Source organism: Falco punctatus (genome assembly GCF_963210335.1).
Source record: "Falco punctatus genome assembly, chromosome: 3".
Lineage (NCBI taxonomy): Eukaryota > Metazoa > Chordata > Aves > Falconiformes > Falconidae > Falco > Falco punctatus.
Window position 1 is genome coordinate 26,700,135 of NC_137582.1, and position 17,112 is coordinate 26,717,246.

Here is a 17,112-nt window from a genome sequence, read left to right on the forward strand (position 1 = left end):
GTTTGATCTGCCTGGGTTTGCTCTGTTTCCTTCGGGACATGCTGCTCGGCTGCCGCTCCTGCCTTGCTCCAGGTACAGGAGTGGAGCTGGGAGGGGACGGGGGTGGAGGGAGGGTGACAGATCAATAGACGGGATTCATAGAGGCGCCCGTGGCCGCCTTGAGATGCAAAGTCAAATGACAGAAGAACAGGGAGAGGGAAAGTGTGTGTGTGTGGGAAGAGAAACGGAGATCGGGGTGGGTGAGACGGAGAGCGAGAATGAGGGGAGAGAGAAGCAGAAAGAACGGAGGGAGGGAGCAGGGGAAGGAGCGAGGGAGGGAGGGAGAGGAGGGAGGGAGGGAGAGAGGAGGAAGGAAGGGAGGGAGGGAGAGAGGGAGGGAGGGAGGAGAGAGCTTCGCTCCTCGCTCGCTCTCTCCCTCTCTCGCCCGTTCTCTGCCGTTGCCGTGCCGCCTCCGCTCCCCGCGCCGCGCTCCGCTCCGACTGACAGGCGGCGGGAGGTGCCGGCGAGGGAGGGGGCGAGGGAGGGGCTTTCCGGGACGGGGGGGCGGAAAGAGGGGGGCGTTTGTCCGTCAGGCTTGACGAGCAGTGGCTGCTACCAGAGACAAGTCCGCATGCAAATCGTCTCCTGCCTCAGGGGCACGGGGTGCTGAGGCGGGAGGCTTCAATTGTCCCGGCTCTGCCGGCGCTTCTGGCGGCGGAGAGAGCTGCAACTTTCCCGAAAAGAGGCACGTCAGAAGGGGCGAAGAAACTCCGTGACAGTCACGCAGCTGGCACAAGTCCTCCCGCCCCGCACAGGGAGTCCGCCGGGGTGTCCGGGCAGAGCCGGGTGCCTTTACGCTCCGCCGCACACGCCGCGCAGCCTCGCCTCAGCGCTGCCCCTGGGAAGAGCAGAGGCTTCTCCCCGCGCCGGCCCCGAGCCGGCAGACCGCGCAGGGCCCGAGGCTGGCCGGTGAGGGCAGAGTGTCTCTCCGCCACGTCAGAGCGCTCCTGGGCGGCGGCGGCGGAGGGGTGCCCACCGCCACGGGAGAGGGGGATCCCGGCTTCGCCTCACAGGTGTCGCCGCGGGCGAGCGCTGAGGGGGGGGCGCGCGGCCCGCCACCCGCGCGAGGCGGCCTCTAACGGCCGCAGGGCACGCGCCGGGGCAGGGCCCGCAGCGCTCCGCGGGGCGGCGGCCGGGGCCGGCGGGGCCGTTGGTGCCGCCGCGGCAGGGGACGGGCTGCCCGGCCGCCTGCACCCGCCTGCGGTGGCGTGCGGGTCGCGGGAGTGTCGGCTGCCGGCTGCGTGGCCGCCGCTGTGTGCCCGTGTGATTGATCCTGTTTTGACTTTTCGACGAGAGAGGGAGATAAGCCGACACTAACTACCCAGGCTTTAATTATTTTTGCCCATCTACATAGCGATAATCGAGAAAAAAAAATTCTTGCACAGTAGGAAATGTCTGACGCTTCTGTTACTGATACCAATTAAGTGTTTTGACAAAGCTAAACCGTTAGCGAGGCTCATGTTTACAGTCTGTGTCTTTAGAACAAAATTTCTCTTGAGCATCCTTGTTTTAATCACTTGAATAATCTCATTTACATATATAGTTGTGACCCGTTATGAACAGACCGTGCTTTCCATACCTTACTGTATCGCTTAACATCGTGCACCCGTGAGCAGACTCTCAGTGTTGTCAAACACTAACTGTGCAAAAATCTTGGGAGAAAACCCCAACCACACAAACAAAGAACAGTCTGATTTCACTGATGCCAAGTCAGGACACTTGATACTGAAACGTCTTTATTACCCTGCTTCCAGAAATTTCAGATCCAACGCATGGATTTACTACAACGTTAAGTGTTGTTATAGCTTCACTAGCAGGAATTAAATTATGTATGTTCAGGTAAACTCTTAAGCACTTCTTTAACTCTTACCTCTGTGGTTCAAATACTCTCAACAGAACTGGTTTTCCGCTTGACCTCTCAGAACTTTCAGTGGTTATTTGTTTGGCCAATATAGCAAAAGTCTTCATATAAGCAGCAGAAATTCTAACATGGTGATACACTAAAATTTTCCATCATATCGTCTTAGAAAATAATGTTCATAAACAATAAGTGAATTTACAAAAACACTTTCCTTATTAAAGAACTGATGGAAACTGTTAACCGTATTAAATATTTGTTGTTCAGGTACTTTAAAGAACCTGAGTAAATAACAAATGTTTGCCATTTAGCTGAGGTGACAGTAATGTGCCAAATGTATATTTCAGTTTCTTTCCTTGAGGAGTAGGCTCATGGTTAAGTACCAATGGAAATAGTGGTAGTGTTTTTTGGGAAGGTATTCTACAATAATAGACAAATATGGTAAGAGTCCACAAAGTTAAATGCACTGCTACAGTTTTGTTGCAGAATTAGGCTCAAACAGGGGCTTGAATGGATGAGATACCCATCCTTCTAATTAAAGTTAATATTTTATAGATATTGACCCCTTCTCACCATTTTCTTCAATTTCAGTCTAGTTCCCTAAACAGAATTAGCAATGTATTTTCCTTCATAAAGGTTGACCGTTCATTTCTGTTTCTATTTTGTTGCCTGCCTTCCACACAGTGTTTTTAGTCTAAACAGGTAACTTGGCAGATACCCCCTTTAAACCTACTGCTGTTTAAATGTGAATGAATGGAGTTACCTGTTTCCAACATTTGTACAGAATACAAACAGCAACTTGTAAAACATTATTCAGCCACCGCAACTTAAAAATTAATACAGTTTACATGGTGTAAACCAGTCATAAATAAGTCATAAACAGCAATGCAAAATGAAGCAGTGCTAGAGTCTGTATCAAAAGTAAGTGTTTATTCTTTCATACTGTTTAGGGTAAATTACATAAGAGCATCATTATTATGCTGACTCTTGCTTTCGTAAATATTTAAGCAGCAATGTAAGTTAAGTTACATATTTTGTCTCTTCTGAGGTATTAAGGCCATATTCTGCTTCATCAGCTCAAAAGAGGAGGTATAAAAATGTATTGTTTATTTGACTATTCAGAGAGGTATGTTTGATCACTTAAAGGATTATTACACTTAGTCATTTCAGTGTATTTTGGACTTATTTACCTAAGGGTTAAAAAGTTGTTTGTGAAATCCCAAAAAGAAACATACATATGCCTGCTGTTTTAAAATGTAATTAATGGGGTAAGTTAATGAACAGTTTTCTCTAATTCACAGGGGAAATTTCATTTAGTACACTTTAGTACTGCATGAAGATTACCCATTTTCCTTAGCAGAATGAGTACCATGTGGCATATCCCAGATGAAAAAAAGCTCTAGCTATCTGGGCCAGGACACAGCTCAAGCGCTGCACGCGATTACTGACACTGTTATTGTTAAGCCGATCTCTGGTGCTGTTCACTAGGAGCCGTTTCCAATAAGCCATATGGCCAAGCCAGTCTTTTGGTGGGGCAGAGCCTTCAGTCGTATGGACACAAGTTGAGTGCCGTAGCTTTCCCTCAGGGCTCAAGAATAGGCCCAGTATTTTCCGTTAACCTACAGAGTCATTCACAGTAGATTTTTAAAATTTTTTGGACCTCCCACTTAATTGCATAGTTTTCTGAACTGCTGTAGGTGTAACTATGTTTGTACTAAGGTTGCAGTGGCTGTGCCATTCACTAGCTCTTCAGGTTCACCCGTTGGACATTGCCTGTAGCAGCCATGCAGTGGTCACTGGGTGCTTTGCCCACATGGCCAGGGCAATGGTAACCCCCTGCCAGGAGACAACAACAGCATCTAAGCGCGGGGGCAGGGGAAAGGATGTTTCCAGGTTTAGTACTGAGGAAATGATGGCCATCTGTCCAAAAGCTGAGGGTACAGACAGATAATTAGAAATGATGGAGTAAGAACAGTTTTAAAATGTAGTGTTTTTCAACCAAAATAATAATTGGATTTGAGCAGTGGTGGTGTAAGCCCATTCCAGATGACACATGCTTCTAGTTAATTACAGTATCTCAGTAAGAGGAAAATCTCCACAGAACTTCACTCCTTAATCATCTCAAACTTTGTCACTTCCAATTGTCTATACCTTACTAAGATTCAAAGATTTATGTAAACCCTCCAGCTGAATGGTTATCATAGTTCAAAACTTAAATTCTTGAAGTGCCTGTACTCTGGCAAAGAAACTAGGAAATTTGAAGCTGAGATTTCCATGATCTTCAAGTGTTAGCAACTATCTTACACAAAGATAACATGCATACTTTTAAAAAAATATTCCTTCTTTGGAGAACACTTAGTGATTTTTAATACAACCTTTCCATTCCCTCATTGAGAAAAGGAAATACTAAAATGCTGAAATACTCTCTTGGCAGAAGAACTAACCTCTTGACCAGCAAGTATGGATTTCCTATCTTTCTTTGAGAAAAAGAGTTACACTGAGCAAAATCACTTCAGAAATCTCACATCAATCTGGGTAAGGGCTATTGTTTACAAAGATACTGATAGACAATGGAGACATCCCAAAGTTTAGGCAGCAATTGCATTTGAATGAAAATATACTTGATTGCTGGGATATGCACATAGTCAAGTTCTGACCATTCGAAACACCCAATAACAGTATTTAATGTTGAAAATTTAATTGCATAGGTTCTGTTGGACTCTCAGATTTTGATTTCTTTTGTAAGGACTTGGATTCTTCCATGATCTTAAATCATAGCCTTTGGTTCTTTAGCTCTGAATGAAAAAGGAACAGGTGGTATTTTTCCAAGTATTATCCACTTACAGTGTTAGAATATACAGCATAGCTTTTTGTAACTTTATTCCTCTTTCTTTGGTCACTAGTGAAGCAGTTGACTAGAACCATGAAATTATTAAGGCTCAGACTTAATACCCCTGTAACATGAATATGGGACAAGTTGCACCTCTCCCAACTGTTTGAATAATCTACACTTTGTTCTAATTTCATCATTTGGAGATTTTATGTGTGGTCATGCCAGACAAAGATTCTAAGACAACAGGGAGACAGACTTAAATATATCACTGAGCAGATGAAAGATGATCAGTCTGAGCCTTGAATTTAGAAATAAAGCTTCCTCTGATTTTTGAAACAAAGAGGAAGCAGCTCTACCAGTGTGTTCCTAGATGACACAGAAGAAAAGTGCTGCAGGGCAGATTCCTTACATGCACAGGAACCTACAGAAGACCTAAGTATATCCAGAAAGTGGGTGATGCCAGTGGATATGTATTGCCATTTCAACCAGTCCTGTCAACGAATTAGAACTGAATTACTACTACATTTTTTGTGAATGTTTTACTCCCTAGGAGTGATCACAACCCTACAGTGAAGTTCCTGGCCACAGGATTTCAATGGATGCAGCAATGTAGGAAGCCAGACACACAGAGTGCTGGAATCAATGCTGAGTCAGACTTCATGTTGATAGAACAGACCTTTGCATCCATTCTGGGAGATCTGCCAGTGTTTAGAGGCCAAAACCCATGTCCACTCCATATGGAGAAGGGAGGATGGCATAGAAATAAATGGTGACCTCAGAAACTTTCTGGATTCCTAAGCAGACTTTTCCTTAAAAGGGTACTCTCTGGATCCGAGTTCATTTTTGGTTGGTGCAAAGCTCAGTATTTTCTTGGTGTCAGTTTCCTGTCTCTTTCCACTTACTTATTTAGAGCAGAAATCACTGCTCTCTTTCAATAGTTGTTATGCAAGATACTTTTCATCTCACATTAAAATGTATATCTTATTTGTTATCCAGAAATAGTGGCAAAGATTATTCTTCATTTCCTGACTGGATGCTCTCTGTTATTGCTCAGGTAATCTTATGGATGAACAAACTGTTAGTCTACCAAACTGCTTAGACTTTTGGGGCAACTTTAAATCAGAATCACAGAATAGCCATCATAATTCTCTAATAATAATGTAAAATACTCTTTTTCACTGTACAGGATTGCAGTAATACCCTGGAAAAATTTGCATTAACTTCTGTAAAACTATACATGCAAAACAGCTCCTAATTTTGACACCCATGTTCTCCTTTATAGAAAAAACTATATTGCAAGATCAGCAAAATTCAACTGCAAAAATGACTTGCATGATCTAATGTGTAGAATGCCATGCCTTAAGCTGGAAAATTCAGTAGCTGTGGCATAGCTAGGGAAAGATTTTTGATTAAAGAAAGCTAAAAACATGGATTCAGAATGAGATGTTGTATCACACATATGGCAGCATCTGGAGTATGGGATGGAGGGAACAGTGTCCTGTGAGGAAATATTTCTGGATGCCTCGGTTGTCTGAAATGCAGCCCATTCACCCCCACTGCTTACAGATGGCCACTAAAATCTTAGAAGTCTACTGAAACGTGTATATAATCCCACATCACATTGCAACTTTCTGCCAGTAGCAAGACCGGGCAGCCCACAACAGCAGTAACTTACTGTTTTGGCATGTGCATGGGCTTCAGAGACCAGTTTTGTTACAAGTCAGAGGACTTCTCTGCGTTCTGTGACCTTAGCCTCCCCAGGAGCATATTACTCCTAGCACAGCCTTAACACTGTACAGTCTCAGCTTCTGAGAGAGACATCTTTCTCAGCAGTGCAAATGATAATGTAGCAAAAATTTTCTTGCAGCTTCTAAGCAAAGAGAGGGAGAAGTTCAGAAGAAAATGTGAGAAAAAAGAAGAAAAAGGCAAGGAGTAGTATAGTAGCAGAAATGAGGGGAAAGGAAGAACAGACAGCTGTAGTGGTTTACAAATCTTTATTTCCATCTTTATTTCTTTTTAAATAAGCCAACAGCAGTATTTCATGTAGACATAGCATAACACTGACAAGATAACATTAATATTGTCAAATTACTGTTTATGACTTTGGAGTGCAAAGCTCATAAAATAGTAACATGAGTATAAAGTGCAACTTTAGTTGCAGAGTTTGATTTAAAATAACATGTTCTCTTCTCCTTGATCTTCCATTCCACTGAAACTATTATGTGGCACTTATTTTGGGAGTAATTAGCAGTGTCTCTATCATTGCACATAGCTAAATTAGCTATTATGGGCATCTCAGTTTGCCCAGTTTCAGTGAAGGAAGTTGCATTCACACTAGCATCTCAACAACATACATAGAAGCATAATCAAGAATTTAAAAATACTAGAAACCTGGAAAAAATATATGATGATCCCCATATAGGTACAGTGGTACCTGTAGTAGATCTACCAGTTTACCATTATGGCTTTATAATCATATTCATCAGCTTTTAAAACTGAGTGTTTCTTCTGCTATATATCCATTTAATGAATGTTCTTACATAAATGCATAATGATCGCTGGTAGAGTCTATGGTACAATCTGCACTTGTATCCTGTCTATTCCCCATATTGTGCAAATGAGGCTCCCACCACTCAGAGCAGTAGCATAAGCTGCCCTCTGTGTATATCAGAGTTGGTATTGTTTGCCATTTTAAGGAATATATAAAGCTATGCTACATCATCATCATCATCATTATCATCATCATCATCACCAATCATCATCATTTGGAATAAATAAAATCTGATATAAAAGCTTCAAAGTCTATGCCAGCACAGCGTCTCTTTGAGATTTTAGGTTCCTTTCAGTAGCATGGACATGTTTTGGTTTTATCCATAATTGATGTAACTCTTCAATTTATGTCATTACCTTGTAAACAGAATCAGCTACACCAGAAAGGAAATCTTACCATGCAGCCTTTTGAAAGTGGGACCCCTTGAGGTTTTCTACCTTCAGAACCAGCTGCTTATATTGTGCAGCAGACTTAGTAAAATAAGTGAAAGATACCATAGTCCAATGGACTGAAGAACAAAGGGAAAATACAGTTCAGAATCACTCAGTAATTTGTAACCCCATATTCTTTTGAGAAAATTTAAAATATTTTTAATAGCCACCTTACACCACAGTAAAGCTAAATTATTCTCAAAATTGGTTGACTTAAACACATAATTGATTTTTCTGATATTAGCAGTATACATAGTGTTTATCTACTTCATATTATATCTGCTCACAGTAAAATTTAATTCAGATTCTCCTCTCCTTAAATCCACAAGAAACATCTTAAAATTCACATAGCACTTTAAAAGGTAAAACTATGGTTACAATTTTCTGAAGTGTCTCAGTAACTTAAAATCCTTTTCAGTCTTCCCTTTTAATCCTTCTTGAAAATGAAATTTAAACTTTGAATCAAGCTGCTTTCTAAAATGTTGCTCTAGAGGCAATCGTTTGACTGATACTGATAGTTAGGAATTATAATAGCATAAAAAGGAGGAAATCAGAGTTCTTGATTGTTTCCAAGTCACTGATTTTAGAAGGATTAAGGTGGAAGCTCTCCAAATAAAAATCCTGAAGAATAACTACTCCCTAATGATTTCCCATCAGGCACCCAAGGGACGGTTGCCCTTAATTTCATAAAATCATTTTCATCAGTACAACTGAGCACAGAGCATTTTTGTAGTGTTCTCCAATCATCAAAACAAATTGCTTTGCACACATTGATACAAGCAACAGGGTAAAGTTAACTGCCTGACATTTTGTTTATGTCTATTGGTCCAAAAGACAGAATGCTGGCCACATGCGTATAAAATAATGATTATTTAACAGCTATTTATGAAATTATTTCATTACATAAAATTCTATTATGGACAGAATCCACCTCATATTCACTTAACTAAAAATCTAGCTAGTGTTCTGGATTCTCTCTACAGCAGAGCAAGCAGACATCTGTACATATGTAGATGAACCCCCTTTTAAAATAGATACCCAAATATTAGGTAGCTAAAGATGAATTATACTGATTCCACAAAAACAGTATTTTATTGAATTTTGGAATCAAGATACATCAACCCTGTTTTACTCATAAGTGTGAGAATACTGAAGTTGTTTTCCGGGGGTCAGACCAGAAACCTCTGTAGTGCAAAAGCCTGTGACAAAGAGCATTAAGGAATGAGGAGAGCAACATTTAGGTGAGAGCAAGCAGGGTGGTGTGGTGAGATGTCATGATGTGGCAGGGAGAAGCCACTGCTCTAGGGCAGCTTTGCCTGCCACATAACATGCTACTCGGGCAGTGGGTGGCTGGAGACATTAATGAGTTGTTCCCAGTCCAGTGTTGCCTGTTTTAGGGGACTACTGACAAACCCAGAAGTAGGCCATGGCTCTATGCTTACTCTGGTCCATATCACTAATAATTAGAGGCTCTTTAAGTCCTGGAGCACAATATTTGGCTTTTGCTGTAATTAAATTTGTTTTATTTATTCTGTGAGAAGTGTGATCTGTCCCATTAGCTGTGTTTCTAGTACTGTGGCACTGATCAAACACAGCGGACCACATTTACTCCTACAGAACTCTGCTAACTTCAGTTACCATCTGTAACAAAAACGTAGTTTACTGTGTTTTTTAAATTTCTTGTGTTAGATATTATTTCACGAGTACGTCAGCTGGATGTCTAACTTCTAGAGAATGTCTAGGCATAATATTTCTACAAATTTGTCTGTTTACTCCTGGATCCAGAAAACTAACTTTTTAAATGCCACTGGTAAGCAAAAGGTATGTTACTGGTATACAGTCTTCTGGAGGATAACTTCATTTACAGCAAATGCGTTGTTTTTTAAAAAAACACAGATGACTTGTTTGCTTCCCTGCATCACAAATTATCTCAGTAGATGTTAACTGACCTGCAGCAGCAATACAAGAGTGAGAACACCAATGGTGACTCCAAAGGCTTTATTTTCACATGATAATGTTGAGTTTATTTGTGTATATAGTAATTATCTTAACTTGTTTCATTTGAATTAGCTGCCCTTTATAGGGCATAGTTCTATAATGAACACCAAACAATCTAATTTATGGATCCTATATTCCAACTTATTTTCCTGGTTTTTGGACATTGACCAACAAAATCCTAGAGACATTTTTGAAGTGTGATCCTTTCCCTAAAGGTGGTTGCCACGGCCACTCTCTGGCCATGAAATGGTAGGCTTCATGACTCACCTAGCCACAGATGAGGGTATTTATTGAATGAGCTTTTGCACTTATTTTAAATTCCCTTTGACTCACTCTGTAGGACTGGTACAAACAAAAAAGGCAAAATTTTACTTGTGAAAATGTTGCTTCTTAGTCGTTGATTCCTTGAATTACACACTGGAATTATTATGAAGAATTTTTGTATTGTTTTAATGTCACATGTCTCATTATTATATTTGTTACACCATTAACTGTACTACTTGCTTTGTTATCTCACCACTTTGCTTCTAAATAGTATTTATTCCTTAATCTATCGTTTTAGCCTATATTTCAACTATGTGATATTCCATGTGGTTTCTGGACTGAGAATTTTAGGATGACAGAATGGAAAATTTACATCTTTCAAGTTAATGAAGAAATCAGACAATTTTTCTATATATTCTTGTCATTATTCTTGCCATTATACTCATGTATTACCCCATGATGTATTCTGTACTCTTGATGATTATGGTACTTGGACCCCTGGTTTATAGACTGTCTTTTCTGCTTCTCAGAATGCATCTGATTGTGATGATAAAACAAGATAATTGCTATTCTAAAGGGTTCTTAACCTTTCATCTTGTCCTGTAAATTGAAAAATATTGCTTGAGCTGAAATAATTCATAATAAAATCTCCCAAGATGCATGAATTTTTTCAACAACTTTAGTTAGTGCAAAATACAAAATTTCTTCCAAATTAGAGACTGATCAACAACTTTGAGTAGATATACATCTAAATACTATGTGTCACTACATTTTCAAACCATGCCTAAAAGTAGAAGTGGATGTGAATTTCATATGATTACCATACATAGATCAACTGAGGAAAGTGTAAAATCTGAGTCTGAATTAATTTTCTAAGACATTCTGAGTTTATACCTATAAAACTTACAGGACAAATTAATTTTTTCCATAAAATCTATGTGGCACTAGAACACATTATGGCTTTGGGGCTACTTGTGTTTTTGAACATTTTGAGTCACAGTTATTACCCCCACACAGAAGTGTAAATGTTGGAGCTTGGTGGAAAGTATTTGCAGGATACAGTTTTTATTTTGTTCACTGCTTCATAACGTGGATATGCCAACATCTAAATGGCTAACTTGTGTCTTTTAAAATACAAAACATTTCAAAATACATAGTAGAAAGCCAGTGGAGTAACTATCAAATGATTTAAAAATGAAAGTGCTACCCAGATATCTCCTTAGTTTAACCCTGTTGCAGGTAAGGTCAGATCAGCTTTTGATTATCTTGCCCAAAACGGGGGTTGTGAACCTTTGCTGTCCACATTTACTGTATAGAAGATTACCAGCCAATGTTTATATAAAATTAACATTTCTCTTATTCTCAAATGACACCTAATGGATGACTTTCAGCATCTTTTAACTCTAATACATTCTGTCAGAAGAGATGTGGGCTTGCAGCATCCAATTCAACAATGCCTAGAGCAATGTACTTATTTGATTGGCCTCCAGCCCATCAGTCTGCCTGGGGTTTGGGAAAAAGGCCTCTGGATGCAAGATGAGGGACCTACATGAAGAACCATAAGTTTCCACCTCATATAAAAAAAGCTTTGATTGTTTGAAAGACAGAAAAATATGTATGTTGATGGGCATGCCTTCTTTTGTAACCTATTAATCACCTCATATATTACTTTTGATTCCTATTTGCTTATTTATATGATTCTCTCGTCTACTTTTAGTGTTCTCATCAGTATTTTTTAATGTATCACTCTTCTTCTCTCTGTTAAACTTTGTTAAATTCCTTGACCTAGGATGTTATCCTTGGTTCTGTGCACTGCAGTACGAAAATAAAGACTTTTCAGTAAATAAAAGAAAGTCAGGTAACATGAGGAATGGCTTATGAATAATGCTGATGAGAACCAAGTGTGTTGTACTATGATCAAGATATTAGTTGGAGATAACACTAGGAGAAATTATTCCATAAAAGAAAATACATAAGAAGGAGCAGTGGCATAGACTTCTAGAAAGGAAAGAGCCTGCTAATCAAAATACCTGTCATGGTGAGATTTTACGTAATTAAAATTTCAAAAAAATAGTGAAACACATTTTTAACTTCAAAAACCACATAGGTAAAAAAAAAAAAAAAATAACCTTTAATTTAGATTTTCTACATTTGCAGTAGATGTGATAATTGGGTAGTCCTATTTCTAGAGCCTTTAATTCTAAGAAATACCAATTGTATAAAAATACACAGATGTAATCTGTTTTCTTTAATTTTGTTATTTCATCCTGGGTTGTATACATTTTGTTAAAATACCTTTGTATGGAAAACAGCATCTTGAATTGAATGCAAGAAAACAAGTTGGTATTAAGATCAACAAGTTCCAGGTTTTGCATTTCAGAGCAAGTCATGAATGAGTTGATCTTAAAACACACAGATGCACATTAAATGCAGCTAGTAAAAAAAACCAAAACACCACAGGATATCCTTGATGACACACAAGTCCAGTTCCATTATCTCCTTTTTGGACAGGGACAATTATTAATCAGTGATTGCCCATTCAGAAGAAATCCCCCTTTTCTCTAAGAGTGTTGTAGCTTTTGAAATCATCACAGTTTCATACTGTTTGTTCCAAAATATGCAAGCTCATACACAGCAAGCTTTATATGATCTGAATCTTAAATTGAGGTAATAAGCAACCATCTACAAGACAGCTCAGTTTCTGTTTCTCCAGGGGATCTCCTGCGGTGTCTTCCATTTTCAAACTGCCTAAGAAAGTCAAAGAGCCCAGTTCTCCTGAAACTAATGCTGTGTCTCCCTTAAACTTCAGCAATGGCAGGAGAAGGGTGTTGAAAATCAATTCCTTATGTTAAAACTATACAAACTTTCAAACTGGTAATGAAATACATACCTTCGTCCCAAATCAATTCATGACATTGGTGTATCCCAGTAGCAATAATGCTAAACTGAATCACTGAAACAAAGCACAGCTGGTTTACATTATCACTTACTGGTATTCAAATAGCTCACACTAGAATAGTACTTCCAAAACCTTTCCTTATTTCTCACATGAAGCTAAATGGCTGAGAGAAATATATTTCACTTCATGCAGATGATGTATTGCTTTCTTGTTAGGTTTCCTTACTTGAGATGACTTCTCTGTTTTATAACCCTGACTAAATCTCCAGCTACAAAATGAATTTGCTTAAATCCAACTACTTGACCTTGTCAGCTAATGTCCCCAGACACCTTGCATTTACTGAGTACCATTTTCTATGGGCTTCTAAGCAATGGAGATGGAATATTTATACCCTATCTCATGTTCACTGCTCTCAATAACTACATCTTCTTCAAAATCATTATTAAAATTAAAAATTATTTAGAAGGATGGACCTTCATCCCTTTCAGGCTGAGTTATATTACTTAAAATTAATTATTTTCTTAAGCCTTTACATCTTACCCAGATGTTACCTTGTCATACACATCTCTAAGACAAGTATTTAGGACCTGTACCAATTGCTCTTGAAGTAAATTGAATTAAGAAGAGTTCTATCTGAAAATTACATTGCCTCAATATGTTAAAACTACTGAAGATGCAGCTTAGCAGTCACTAATCGAATGCTTGTAAACAGTGGCTTTATGATACACTGTTATTTTGGGGTTGAAGTTAGAAACTTTGTTTGTTGAAACAATGTATCTAAACTGCCTTCAATTTCTGCCAAAACAATCCACAGTCCCATTCTTCTGCACTAAACCAACAAACATCAAACCTTAACGATTTGAAATCTGTTAAAAATCTACAGGGATATAATTTCTTTATTTAGACTAATGTTTAACTACATTTTCTTACTGTGTGAGATGTAAATAAATGTAATGTCAATAAACAACTGTAGTAACAAAATCATGATCTTTGGTGAATTATAAAGCTTCCAGTCCGTGCCTCATGCGGAGTCCTGCTGCACTCACTGTCGGTGAGATGTATATACATACATTGACTTCATATGATCAGAGAAAGGGAAGTTAAGTGAAGGAGCACCAAAATGAATGTCAGATTTAAATGATGACACCAAAAATAAATGACTATATTGACCATAAGTAAAATTGACTGGAGTCTAGAATAAAGTTTCTAGTCAGGACAGCCATGAGGTTTTAGAAGGTCTTCCAGCAGGACAAGTGAATACAGGTAATCTAAAGGTTTAGGGGGAACAAGTGGTTCCAGAGAAGGATCGCAGGAGAGAGTACCTCTGATAGAAGGGGTCTGGGCGTAATAATATTAAGAATTACTAATGTATATAATCTTAATAAAAATATTTTTAAAAAAACCATAAAAGTTATATGCTACATGTCTGTAATTATATGTCTCAAAAGATTATTATAGAATTTGTGACAGACCAATTTACAGTATTTAATTCAACAGAAAAAACAAGGGGGAATATTTTCATCTGATGCAAAATTTCTCTATTGCTCAGTACATCATAAAATACCAATATCCTGAGGGACACAAACTTAAAAACTTTACCTGAAGCAGTAATATTATATTGGGTTCATTCCTCTGCTGCACTGAAGTAAAGAGGGGAGATAAAGATTCTTTTATGCCCCCACCCATTCAGCACCATCCTGGAGATAAGAACCCAAGCCAGCCTTCAGCACAAAGCTGGAGAAATCACAGGGGTGCTCTAACATCTGACAACTAGAACAAAACACTCAGTACCCTCTGTCAGCCAGAGTTGGAAGAGCATTCCGCGCTGCACCCTTCCCTGCTACTCATTACCTCCAGGCATCACAAACTGTCTGAATGTATGTAAATATATCCCATTCCTGAAGTTGACACAAAGTGAAGCTTTCTATAAAGATTTCTCACATTCCATGAAAGGGAAATGTGGTCATTTTATTTCCCTCCAAGAATGGAAAATGGCATTATAGGACCTTAGGACTGGTCCATTTTATTTCCTGCAGCACACTATTTTCTGTGTGTTTTACAAAACACACATGCATCAAGTGTGGGTGTGCACATATTTACACACGTGTATATTATAGCCACCCCTGCGCATGCATACATATAGAATTTTAAAAAAGAACCCAGAAATTGATCAAATGGTGGTAACTGAACTGAAAGAAAAAAAAGCAGTACTCATTATAATATCAACACATTATTTTCATATTAAACCCTCTCTCTTCGATTTTACATTGTCAGGTTTGATCTTGCACAGCTTAGGTGCAGTATGTTGCCTCTTTCTGTGAACTATCCTCCTATCTATTTCCTAAGCTGTTGCTCCACACTTGTAATCATGTTATTTGAGTGCCTTATGTATTCTAAAAATAACCATAATAGAAGTAGCATGTAAGTGCAAGGTGAGAAGTGATGAACAGGACAGCGACACAGCACAACCAATCATACTGAATGTAAATGGGAGACCAGACCACACTGCACAGCAATAAACGATTGTTATTACTACAATTTATAAAGAACCCCAAGGTGTCAGAGGCACTTCAAAGTACACGTACAGAGACATATTCCATCCCCTAAAGAGTTTATAATCTAGAAACGTTGCCAGGATGTTTCTTGTCCCATAGGAGTAAAACAAAATAAAGAATAAGTTAAGTGCTGCATTGTATTGGATCATGCTCAAGACTATACTGCATCAACAAAGTTTATTCTGTTCCATCCTACTTTATAATACATTTTTGCCTCTAAAGAAGGAGCCATACCAGCAGTTTGAGACTTGTTGAGACTCAGTTTGCAAGATACTGGTGATTAAACTCACTTGCATAGCCACAACTTGCAAATGAACTTGAATGATCGTGAATCTATTTTGCACGCTCATTGCAACTTGAACTAAGTCAAACTTTCACTTCCTGGAGTCATCATTTCCAACTGAGACCTTTAGCAAAACTTTCCTTTGGCTCCCAGCCAAGTGCTTGCACTCGTCTGCAAGTGCGTCCTGCGCTGTGGACCCTTGAACAATGGAAGTTCAGAAGTTTCCGCAAACAAAACTAATCCATCATTTCCACTGCAATAGAAAGTACTCTTCATAAAAAAGAACAGTAAAGTGTTCCTGAAGAGGACTATTCCCTTCCACAGGATTAGTTCATCAATTCCTTTCCCAAACACATATATCCCTAATCAACTTCTCTCCTGCAATGCTGACCCTAATGTTAAACAACACCGCAGCTGCTAACAAGGTCAATGTAAGCAGGGGTGAGCTAAACCTTAGAGCTCTATGGAAATTATATTATACAGAGATACCATATATCTGAAGGTCAGTAAAGGTGAGCACAAAGACAAAAATCTGGTATATGATGATTAAGAAACTGTACTATATGATTTAAATCCTCTGTATTACCATATCACATGATGTTCATCAAGGATACATAATCCTTTTCTGTGATGAGACTTTACTTTCTTATGCTGCTAGGTAGGTGCAGGACAGACTATTAACAGATGAAGGAGACCAAGAATTAAATCTGACTCTTCTGGAGTTAGTGGAATCTCTGCCATTTACTTCAGTGGGATCAGGCTCTCATCTTGAACATTAACAATATAAAATCATTTCAGTGGGATTGCTCACATGTTAAAGTTTTATTTCAGTGTGAAAAAATAAAGTTAAATCTCACTCTTAATGAGAATGGGTTATTTTCTGTCCAAATACCATCTATAGCAATTTACAATAATAGAATATTTTCATTTTCTGAAGATTGATTTGTAATCTGATTTTTGCTTATCTGTGGTTTTCATTTTCATATCCCCCACAAGCTGAGAAAAAGGTGACAAGGCAACCTATTGACATACAGTGTTGAAAAGTAAAACTATTTCAAAAGTACATTTCTACCCTAGCATTGTAAATAACTTTTCAAATAAATATACCTGAACAAGATTAGAAAGGAAACAAAAATAGTTGTCATCCTTTGGTAGTTTATTCTGTGCATGTAATAAACTGGGTTTGTAGTCAGTTTTACTTTTCCAGGGAAAATGAGTTTTATTTTTCCAGGATTACAAGACAGAGTGTATCATTCTCAGGAACTGCTATGGGAGAAGTTCATGTGCATGCTTACCATTAGACAGAAGACTGTGATTATAGCATATTTCAGCACATGCTTGACACTGAGGTGACTGCAGATGAATGTGCAGAGAAGAGAAAAAGGAAGAAGCTGTTCTTAG

General features: G+C 38.8%; 1 protein-coding gene across 4 annotated transcripts in view; it reads right to left on the reverse strand.

Annotated features, from left to right (window-relative positions):
- Window positions 1–17,112, reverse strand: part of ZFPM2 (zinc finger protein, FOG family member 2) — a 417,436-nt gene that overhangs the window by 324,105 nt on the left and 76,219 nt on the right. For all 4 annotated transcript variants that reach the window (XM_080381546.1, XM_080381547.1, XM_080381548.1 and 1 more), the window contains one exon: window positions 1–17,112. This exon is cut by the window's right edge. In XM_080381546.1, the coding sequence (XP_080237672.1) occupies window positions 1–40 (40 nt within the window). In that variant the 5' untranslated portion in view covers window positions 41–17,112.